Genomic DNA, 12,068 nt, shown 5'->3' on the forward strand with positions numbered 1-12,068 from the left:
TATATGATATCTTTTGGTGTTTTAATGGATTTACAGTACATATCTTTGTTATTTATAACATTTGGAATGAACATCATTTTTTCATGTTATCAAAAATAGAAACATCTGTTATGTCCCCTTGGGAAGAAAAAAATACAATTAAAAAAATGTACAAGCATTTAATAGGTCATTTTAGTTCAACTGCTGAACCCACTTGTCCCATACATCCCATAATGCTGGGAGTTTGTCACCCTCTCATCGGCACTGCGGTTACACACAACATCCCACAATGGCAAAAACAATATTCCAAACCTTAGATACAGTCTAAAAACCTGTTCTGCAATGATATCAGTTCTAAAACAATATATCTCAGCTGATAATAAACAAACAATTGATTCCCCATCTCCTGATGGTAGGTCAGAGTTTGGAATGTTTTTGAGAAATATGTTTTAGCAAGTTTTTGATTAGAATTTAAGTTTTGATTATGACCGGTTGAGATGTTGATCACACAGACACCGCCCACATTGACGAACCAAATGTTGTTCAATCATCTATTGCAGCCGTTGCCCCAAAACATAGTTTATTTGTAAAAAAACTAAATAAAAAAACGAAACAGTTTGGATTGAACTTTTTTAAAGGAACAATAGTTCCCCCCCTTTTTATTTGGGCTTGTTGCCGTTGTTTTTTTGTTCAGAATGCTCTTGTGTGTTTCTTGGATATTTTGTTCACTGTAAGCAATACTGTAACACTTTTTCTGTTCCATCATAATGTAAACAGTATTTATGCCAGTGGTGGGCCGTCAGGGCCAGCACGGCCTTCTCTGCTGGCCTAAACATCATCAGAATATATATATATTTTTTAATAAATGTTCCCACAAATATGTATTAAATTATTCCCCAGAGTAAGAGTTATACTCTTCATTTCATAGCTTTCCTCTTGGTTGCACTGCTGCCAGCCCCAGGTTGATATTTGGAGGGCTGGTCTTTATGTTAGATCTTTTCTCCAATCATATTCAGCCATCGTGTGTTGCCAGGGGGGTAAAATCTGCCCTTAGGCCTTCAGAATCAACATTGCGGGCACTGGTAGCTTAAAGTGAATGGGAATGAAAATGTAGTGTCAACCAATCAGCTTTAGAGTTGGCTACGCCGACGCTACAAAGCCCGTCACAGGCAGGGAAGAGGTTCGTTCGCCACTTTCAAAGTTCCAACTCCGAGCGCTACCAATGGCTCACAGGCTCCGAGAAGCTCTGCACACTGGACTGCTGGGAATGCCTATTATTTGCAAGTGATCGATTTGGTGTTTGGAGCCACACTGGCTTTGCAAACTTGAGTTGTCTAACCAAGGCAGCAACGAGACACCAAAGTACGGCTCGGCACCTACAAGCAACGGTGCTTTGAAAACTTCTGGGGACACCCGAGCGGATCTACTGTAGCGAAGGACAGCCTTATCCCTCCCCCCACAGGAAAAGTGGGTGGAACCTAAAAGTTGATCAATTAGAGCACCTGTGAGCAGGAAAAGAAGGGAGAACGAACAAACATTTGGGGGAAAACCAACATGGTGATCAGAGGGAGGAGCGAGAGTGGGTGAAACCGGAAAAGCAAGACTTGAGAAGCAGATGATTCAAGTAGCTGTCAGGAGCCTCCAGACAAGATCCTGCTCGGATGCCCGAGAATCTCCTTCCCTACAGAAATGCCCTACAGATAAGTTCTGTACACCCTCCTCTCCAGGCCCGACCTCTCTGTTTCTACCAACAATCCCACACACACACACACACACACACACACACACACCTACACACACACACACACACACACACACACACACACACACACACACACACACCTTCCCCATCTTCTGAACTGGACTCTACAGGACATTTTCACCCTCCTGCCATTGCACACATCCCACTGCCCCACACACTTATTTCATTGTGGTTTTGGAAATGAGATGTTATTTAATGAACGTGATAAGAGAAATATTTCTGTTATCTGCAGACTCCTTTTGAGTCGGGTTTTCCGTGAAAGGACAGTGTTCGTTTCTTTTGACCCGAAGAACTACATAAAACTTGAAAGACACTGAATGAACTGTATTCCGGGTTGTGTTTTTTGTGTTTTGCTTTGTGTCCTGCGTGTTTTTTGTCGTGAAGGAACGGGCTAGCCAGCTGGGCCCTTATTGTTGAGTTAGTAAACTTAAAATACTGGGTAAATGAGATCCTACGCTACACTACAGATCAACGAACAAGCGGCAGGGCAACGGAGCTGCACAATGAAAAGGTGAAGAAAAATAGGGAAATATTGAAAAGACTCATTAATTGTGTCATGTTTTTGGGTAAACAGGAACTTTCATCTTCATCATCACGGAGAAACTGCTCTGGGTGAGAATGCGCTGTTTAGTGAACACACTGTAAAAAAAAGTTGGACTTAAAGTTTAAAGTTTGTGGACCAAAAATGGATAGAAGACGAATATTAATATAACTGTTGCACTCGACTATGTTCTTGCCTATGAGTTGAACTGTACTGTATTGTACTCTTGCCCTGCAATTCTCTGAATAAAAATGCCAATTTCAAGGTGACGTAATGCCTGGTTATACTGCGTCTCTGTCTCACTGTATAGTGTCAAGAGCCATGGCATCATAATGATGGTAATAAGAGGTGGATTAATTCGGGTGGGACTGTGTAGGACCTCACTGAAGGCCCAGGCCCCAGGCCCACGGCACGCCACTGATTTATACTGTACCTCCTGTAGTAAACAGTAAAGGAAAAAAAACTGATTTGGTTTTTCCTGGAATGTGAACATTACATGTGGACATACAGTTCCCAGCCAAGAAATTATGTGTAAAAACAGTGGATTGCATGTTTTGCATGCAAATGCATGTAAAACTGAAACATAAAAGTCTATCCAGTTCTTGTAATGTCAGCAATAGCCAGTGTTTTGAAACCTGGTGGACTTTGATTGACTGGAAGGAGCTTGTGAAGTGAAAACAAGAGTTATTCTTTGACAGAATAATTTCATTTTGAGTCAGATTTCCAGTGTTTTGGTAAAGTTAGTGTCTGCAGAGAAAGATGTGTTCTATTTTGAAATGAAGAGTTAGTATATATTTAACAAAATGTGCTTTTGAGAAGAAAATTATCCATTTGACCAATTGTGCTTTGTAGGTGAGTCTGTGTTAAGAGTTTAGAAAAAGTATCTGAAGTATGGGTGAGCGCTTGTTAGCGATTGAAAAAAACTGTAAAGTGAGGAGACAGACCATAATAACTTTACATTTTTTGGAAGGCAGTGTGTTTGCTGGTGGTTGAGAGACAACAGGAGGGTCAACACTGAGGGTCTCATTGTCATCAGAGGAAGAGACCTGATAATCGGGACCTCATCATCATCATCATCAGTCTCACAGACTTTCTCCTCTCAGAGAGAGAGAGAGAGACGTGTACATATTTGCCCTTTGTTGTGTGAACTATGAATATATTCCGCCTCCCCCACCTCATGTGAACTATCAGTGGTTCTCTCACAACTCCAGCTATGGTTACGTTAGGTTAAGGCCCTCTGAGTCTACGTTATAGTGACCTCTATATCATCCAAAACAACCAAACCTGTGTAAAATGTTGATTGTGTTTTTTTTATTACATGTTTTACATACAGCTGCAACAAACTGAGCTCAAAGAACACCGATGCGTACAAGGTGTGTTCAGGACATTTAAAACATATTGTATTGGCCATTTGTCCAATTACTCAAAAAAAGGGTTGGTTTAGGCAGCAAAAAGAAAGCTTTGTACATTCAGGATTCAGGTCAAGCAAAGAAACTAAAGAACAAAGGAACTCCCAACAATGCCTCTACATATAGGCCTACCCAGGTGCATGCTGGTCCTCTACGTGCCTCCATATACCCACAGGTGGCCACAGCGATAGCCAATGAGTGAACAACAACCAAAAGACTAAATATATCCAAACAACAATAACAAGGAATTAAACTAAACCTAAAACTATCACAAGAAAAAGCTATTCTACAATATAAAAACATCTCAAACTAAATAAGTAAACAACCTGAATGATTAAACAATACTATAATTACTAAGGTTACTACGTTAGCATCAGCTAAAGTTGAAAGTGTACAGAAGTGTAACTGAAGCTCGTCGTGGGGAGCCTTGTGACCAACTCATCGGACTTGCGAGGAAGACGTCGCGTTTTCTCTACGGCGGACCATCACGCCGGACCGGAGAACACACAGAACTATACAGTGCATCCGGAAAGTATTCACAGCGCTTCATTTTTTCCACATTTTGTTATGTTACAGCCTTATTCCAAAATGGATTAAATTCATTATTTTCCTCAACATTCTACACACAAAAACCCATAATGACAAAGTGAAAGCTGTTTTTTGCACATTTATTAAAAATAAAGAAGGAAAACATAACATGTACATAAGTATTCACAGCCTTTGCTCAATACTTTGTTGAAGCACCTTTGGCAGCAATTACAGCCTCAAGTCTTCTTGGGTATGATTCCCACAAGCGTGGCACACCTATTTCTAGGCAGTTCTCCCATTCTTCTTGCAGAACCTCTCAAGTTCCATCAGGTTGGATGGGAGCGCCGGTGCACAGCCAGTTTCAGATCTCTCCAGAGATGTCTAATCGGTTCAAGTCAGGGCTCTGGCTGGGCCACTCCAGGACATTCACAGAGTTGTCTCAAGCCACTCCTTTGTTATCTTGGCTGTGTGCTTCGGGGCGTTGTCCTGTTGGAAGATGAGCCGTCGCCCCAGTCTGAGGTCCAGAGCGCTTTGGAGCATGTTTTCATCGAGGATGTCTCTGTACATTGCTGCATTCATCTTTCCCTCAATCCTGACTAGTCTCCCAGATCCTCCCGCTGAAAAACATCCCCACAGCATGATGCTGCCACCACCGTGCTTCACTGTAGGGATGGTGTTGGCCAGGTGATGAGCAGTGCCTGGTTTCCTCCAGACATGACGCTTTCAGGTGCTTTTTTGCAAACTCTAGGCGGGCTGTCATGTGCTTTTTACTGAGGAGTGGCTTCCGTCTGGCCACTCTACCAAACAGGCCTGATTTGTGGAGTGCTGCAGAGATGGTTGTCCTTCTGGAAGGTTCTTCTCTCTTCATAGAACAACGCTGGAGCTCTGTCAGAGTGCCATCGGGTTCCTGGTCACCTCCCTGACTAAGGCCCTTCTCCCGATCGTCTCATTCTGTTTCGGAGGTCTCCTAGAAAGTTGATGTTCAACAATTACATGTTCGTATTTCCGAATATGCACAGTCACTGTGATACCTACTATTGGGACTATTCATTATCATTGCCAAAACTTTCCAGTGTACTCAATTCTCAAGCAGTTCATGCGTGATGCCTCGACTACAAAGTCTGACTAACTCGGAGGCTATAGAACTTATGAACTAGGCTTGGTTTATCTACTGATATGACATTTCAGACTGTTATCACCTTTTAGGACAGGGTTGCTTTCTAACTGCTGGCAATCAACTGAATTCACTGCCATCTGGATGGCTCCAAACCTGTTAAGGTGCCAACAGCTGAACTCTTCTAGGCATCACCTGAGCACTTTGAGGCCCTGTCATGGAAGGCTTGAGCATACCTTCATTAGGTTATGTTTTCTCTTACGCCACTATAGTCATTCAACAGATTCTGCAGCCTTCCTTGAGAAAACTGCTTTCACTTTTCATTCTGGCCTGATTGTGTAGAATATAGAATGATACATGAACTTATGTAGTCCAGTTGTTTTTCCAATAAGGCTGTCAGTGCATAACTGAATGCTGACATGAAGGTGCGCGTCAAACTTCGGTGCCTTGTCAATTTAGATCTGAGACCCTCCTGTTACCTTATCATTCATACTAACTATTTCCTAGGTTATGACCCTGCTTTAAATCTCTCGATGACTACGATTATCATGCATCCAGAGTTTGGTGAGCTAGTTGTTTGGCCGAAGAACACTGACACATTAACATGAAGGGTCAAGCCGGTGAGAGCTAATGTGAGCATATAGAATGTTATACTACTACTCGTAATTGCGTTACATATCAATGTAAGCAGTTCATCCAGTGAATAGCCATGTTACATCCGTCAAACGGGTGCGGTCAACCTCTGCCAGAGTTAAACTCTCTAGGTCATGAAAAGTCATTTCAACTTTATCAATTTGCCTGAGCTTCATGTGACACATAGTTACATGCATCATGTCCTCAATCACAAGCTGATCACTGCCCCTTAGGGATTTGCTGCCAAATGTTTAAGGCCATCACAGTACACGCAGTTACTTCACGTACCCAGGTTAGAGGCCTCTGTCAACAGTGAGGTTCAAGTAACCTCTGACCAACCTTCAGGTGTACCCTGAGACCAGTCACTATGACCCAGCTGAATACTCCTAGCTGGATTACATCCCAGGCTTCTCCACCTTTAGGGCAGGTACCTCTGCAGATCTTTCACCAGTACCTCTTTCCTATTGAGGGCCTTCACATGACCCCTGACAGAGGGCCTTCACTACCCTAGCTAGAGGACCTTCATGTACCCCTAGAGGACCTTCACTACCCCTAGACTAGAGGACCTTCATGCTCCCCTAGAGGACCTTCACTCCCCTAGACTAGAGGCCTTCACATACCCCCTAGGACTTCATGAGGGACCTTCACGTACCCCTAGAGGACCTTCACGTACCCCTAGAGGCCTTCACGACCCTAGGTGAGACCTTCCTAGAGGACCTTCATGTACCCCCTGCCCTAGAGGGCCTTCACGTACCCCCTAGACTAGAGGACCTTCATGTACCCCCTAGACTAGAGGACCTTCACCCCCTAGACTAGAGGACCTTCACATACCCCCTAGAGGACCTTCATATAGATTAGAGCCTTCACTACCCCCTAAGGCTAGAGGACCTTCACTCCCCGTGTGGACCTTCACGTACCCCTAGAGGACCTTCAATCTAGTAGGACCTACCTGGAGGACCTTCATGTACCCCCTGCCCTAGAGGGCCTTCACGTACCCCTAGACTAGAGGCCTTCACTACCCCTAGACTGAGGCCTTCATGTACCCTAGACTAGAGGCCTTCACTACCCCTAGCTAGAGGGCCTTACTCCCTAGAGGACCTTACCCCTAGACTAGAGGTACCATCCTAGAGACCCGTCCCCTAACAGGACCTTCTAGAGGACCCAGTACCCCTCTAAACTTACGTACCCTGATAGGGACCTTCACATAGCCCCCCAGACTAGAGGACCTCACATACCTCTAGAGGACCTTCACATGGACCCCGGCCCTAGAGGACCTTCAACGCACTTCTAGAGGACCTTCATGTACCCCTAGGCTAGAGGACCTTCACATACCCCCTAGACTAGAGGACCTTCCACATACCCTCAGACTAGAGGTTCCTTCACCCCTAGACTAGAGGACCTTCATACCCCCTAGAGGACCTTCATACCCCCTAGAGGACCTCTCACGCACTTCTAGAGGACCTTCACTTATTCCAGAGGACCTTCACGTAATTCCTCAGGCTAGAGGACCTTCCTAGAGGACCTTCACGGACCCCTCAGAGGACCCTGCATGTACCCTAGATTAGAGGGCCTTCACATACCCCCTAGGCTAGAGGACCTTCATGCCCTCTAGACTAGAGGACCCTCACACCCCCCAGGCTAGAGGACCTTCACCCCCTAGACACAGAGGGCCTTCATACCCCAGAGGACCTTCACTGCACTTCAGATTAGAGGACCTTCACATACCCCCTAGGCTAGAGGACCTTCCTAGAGGACCTTCACGTACCCCCTAGACTAGAGGACCTTCACGTACCCCCTAGACTAGAGGACCTTCACGTACCCCCTAGACTAGAGGACCTTCACGTACCCCCTAGACTAGAGGACCTTCACGTACCCCCTGCCCTAGAGGGCCTTCACGTACCCCCTAGACTAGAGGACCTTCACGTACCCCCTAGACTAGAGCCCTAGAGGGCCTTCACGCACTTAGACTGGGAGGACTTCACATACCCCCCCCTAGAGGCCCCCAGACTAGAGGACCTCCCCTAGACTAGAGGACCTTCACGTACCCCCTAGACTAGAGGGCCTTCACGTACCCCCTAGACTAGAGGACCTTCACGTACCCCCTAGAGGACCTTCACGTACCCCCTAGACTAGAGGACCTTCACGTACCCCCTAGACTAGAGGACCTTCACGTACCCCCTAGACTAGAGGACCCTCCCTAGAGGGCTCTACGCACTCTCTAGAGGACCTTCACGCACACCCCTAGACTAGACTAGACTAGAGGACCTGAGGACGCACTTCTCAGACTAGAGGGCCTTCACGTACCCCCTAGACTAGAGGACCTTCACGTACCCCCTAAACTAGAGGGCCTTCACGTACCCCCTAGACTAGAGGGCCTTCATGTACACCCTAGGCTAGAGGACCTTCCTAGAGGACCTTCCCCTAAACTGAGGGTTTTCACGCACCCTCAGAGAAGTGGTTCTCATGGTAAAAGGACTTCTGGGGTATGTGAAGGTACTCCAGGGGGTATTTGACATTTTTTAAATATGTATTTAAAATAAGCATTCATTGAAAAATCCTTAAAATATAGTTATTTCATGAATAACCAATAAAACATCAGCGTAAGTTTATAGACTTAATTCTATATTAAGTCGGCTACTTAAAGTATTATCCCAAAAAACTCTGCGTCCCTCCCATATCAGGATGGTTTGACCCAACCTGGCGCACGCCACCTGTCAATAACCTGTTAACAACCTGTCAATAAACTGTCAATAAACTGCCAATCACCTGTCAATCACTGCCGCCTTAAAAACATTAACAATGGAGTCGTGGTTGAAGCGGAGCGGCGATGCTCCTGAAAACACGGAGACGAGTCAAAGAAGAGCCGGTAAAACGGCAACCGTTTTCAGACGAATATGTCTTACGTCCACGAGTGAACACATGGGAGCTGAACACACACACACACTGATGCTGCACATAGGTGAGCTGCTCTCTCTGAGGGAGAAGACTCAGTCATGTGACCGAGGCCTCCAGATGAAGCCACATCCAGGAGCACCCTGACCTGGGACAGAAAGCTCCCCTTTGCCTCCACACATGTACGTGAGGCCTCTTTCTCTGCAGTGTATGATCAAAACAAAGAAACCGACTGAGCCTGGACAAGAGAGGATCACAGGAGTGGCCTCCCTGCCACCAAGACTGGCAAAGATCATCATTGAAGCACAAGTTTCTCACTGAAACCTGAGTGCAGAAGCACTCAGTTCAATGCTACGATGCAATCTTCAGTTTCTACAGTTCCATGAATCAGATACTGATGGCACAGCGCTGTAAATGACTTCTTTATTTTTTTTAACTAAATGTGTTTGTGCTGGAGAGAGGTTGAGAACCACTGGTCTAACAGGGCACTGTTCACATACGTCACTTTAACTTCCTCAATGCATCCTGCAGTAACATATTGAATATACACAATGTAGGGGTTAATATAAACTGTAAACAACATGTATAGTGTAACACTGTTTCCAGGAAGACAGACTCTCTCTTTACGCACATTAAACTTCCCTTTCGTGGTTGTTCACGTCGACGGACAAGCACGAACCACACGGGTAACGCAGTGACGCTGGGTTTCACGGTATTGATGATATATTCAAAAATGAAAACCAGCCGAGGGTTGAAGAAGATCCCAGAATGTATTGTGGTTGAGTTAATGAAAAGACCCACCTTGCATCAACAAGCGAACGATTGAAGCTCCATTGGGGCACGGAGGTAATGTGTGTATTGGGCGGCGGCGCGGTACAGTTGTGTCGACACAGTTGGAGGCCGCCACCTTCATCAAACACCCAAAGCCATTTTGCCCTCAAGGTTTTTTGGTTCTCCATTTCTTTTCTTAAAATGTAAAAGGTATAAAAGGAGTCCTCCCCCGACTCCAACACATCCACCGCTCTCCATCGATCCTCACTTCTCTCTCTCTTAGCCTTTAACCGCGTCCACATCAGCAACCATGACCCAGCTCGAGATAGCCATGACCATCCTGATGAAGACCTTCGATGAATATGCCGCCATGGAAGGCAACAAGGATACCATGAACAAAACTGAGACCAAGTGTATGCTGGAGAAGGAGCTGCCTGGACTGCTCATGGTACTTTGCTTTTCTATCTAATTAGACAATTACAATTTAGTGTGGGCTAAAAACAGGTGTTTTAACTGTTAGTGTGTATTTCATTGCATTTGACAAGATGATATGATGACGTGTGTGTGTGTGTGGGGGGGGGGTCAGTTGTGTGAGTGTGTATGCGTGTGTGTGTGTGTGCTTCATCATAACTACCTCATAGTCACCGTTTGAAAAGTCTTCTCAATAGAAGAAGATCCATTTCTGGTTCCACAAAGAACCTTTCAAAGCAGGGTTCTTTAAAGAACCATGTCCTTAAATAGTTCTTCAAAGAACCTATAAAGTTGTCTCAAAGAACCTTCAAAACATGGTTCTTTAAGGCATCATTTTTGGCTCCACAAAGAACCTTTCCAACCAGGGTTCTCTAATGTGTATTTCCCTTTGGTTCTGCAGGAGGCCAAGAACCAAGGCGAAGTGGACAAGCTGCTGAAAAGCCTGGATTTTAACGGAGACTGCGAGGTCGACTTCAGTGAGTTCGTGGTGCTGGTGTCCGCTCTGACGTGCGCCTGCCACGACCGTTGCCTCCAGAAGTCCTGAGCATGTGGACCGGACCCCCAACCCCCGAGGGGGGCGGGGCTCAGCGACACTGAATCAATTCAATTCAGTTTATTTTCTATCCCTCGTGTGACGATTGTTTGAGGCAACTGAATAAAAATTATTTATCAAACAACGAATGGCTTGTCTATGAGCAGATCCTTTTAGGTCACACGGGTAGTAAAACCACCGTGTATACAACAAAAGAGCAAATGGTGCTTCTTCTTTTTTTAATGTAATATTTTTTTATATTTTCCATGCTCTTCTTTTGGATGGGCGAATATATTTGGGATGATGGAACTCAAAAATGCATTGCTTAAGAAAAATGTAGTCATCAATCTTAAAGTTGTATTTAGCTCCTTAAAATGTACTCTAGTTCCTTAAAACTAGGAAGAACTTTATTGTTGTTTTATTCCAAAAATGTGTGATCAAACGAGAGACACAACACGTGTGTTTTTGGTTTCTCCAGCAGCAGGATAACACATGTACAATAGAACATAATAATATAACATACGAATATAAATGCAAATAAATGTGCAACAGCCCTGGAAAACCTTCAAAGCTACAAACATACGATGAACGAGTGGAAGAGGCACGTGATGGTGGAAGAGGAACTGAATGAGGACATCTCATGTGGCAGGAAATGGGTTTTTTTTGCAGCCGGTGGACGCTCGGGTATCGTGTCACGGGAACAGGTGCTTGACGTGCGCACGGTGCGTTCACGGCCTCCCTTCAACCGAAGGATCAGTCAACACCGGTTTACTTGGTTGATCAAATACGACCAGCGTTGGCTCCACGATCACGCCTCCAGGTTAAACTGGTTTCCTCAGTGCTGCAGCAGCGGCGGCGGCCATCTTGCCTCGCCTCAGGCCACGAGATGCGTCTCCGCTTCGCGACCTGCGTCCTGTGAACGCGTTAGCGGTCACGTTAGCACGTCTATTTCTCACCCAGAGTGGGTGTTAAAAGCCCACAGCAAGAAAAAACAAGAGCAACAACAACAACAGGATCTTTCTGAAGAACAGAAATAAACTCAAGTAGCGTGAGAAGTGGCAACGGTTGATATCTGGCCTGCAGTGTGAGGACACATGAGACGTCTCCTTCTCAAAGGTCAACCAAGCGGAGCAAAGGTCAAACATAAACATTGAGGAGATATAGTGTAGATTGGTTTGTGTATATGTATATATACACTACCGTTCAAAAGTTTGGGATCACCCAGACAATTTCGTGTCTTCCATGAAAAATCACACTTTTATTTATCAAATGAATATAAAATATAGTCAAGACATTGACAAGGTTAGAAATAATGATTAATATTTGAAATATTAATTTTGTTCTCCAAACTTGAAGCTCAAAGGAAGGCCAGTTGTATAGCTTATATCACCAGCATAACTGTTTTCAGCTGTGCTAACATAATTGCACGGGTTTTC

At 45.0% G+C, this 12,068-nt stretch overlaps 1 protein-coding gene across 1 annotated transcript; it reads left to right on the plus strand.

Moving 5' to 3' along the window:
* Positions 1–9,858: 9,858 nt before the first annotated feature.
* LOC130211627 (protein S100-P-like) lies at positions 9,859–10,781 on the plus strand. The gene is made up of 2 exons (XM_056442501.1): positions 9,859–10,077; positions 10,501–10,781. Exons 1-2 carry the CDS (start codon positions 9,940–9,942, stop codon positions 10,642–10,644), a joined length of 282 nt encoding a protein of 93 aa, XP_056298476.1. The 5' UTR covers positions 9,859–9,939; the 3' UTR covers positions 10,645–10,781.
* The last annotated feature ends 1,287 nt before the right edge of the window (positions 10,782–12,068 follow it).

The sequence above is a fragment of the Pseudoliparis swirei genome, chromosome 21 (assembly GCF_029220125.1).
Source record: "Pseudoliparis swirei isolate HS2019 ecotype Mariana Trench chromosome 21, NWPU_hadal_v1, whole genome shotgun sequence".
NCBI classification, from domain to species: Eukaryota; Metazoa; Chordata; class Actinopteri; order Perciformes; family Liparidae; genus Pseudoliparis; species Pseudoliparis swirei.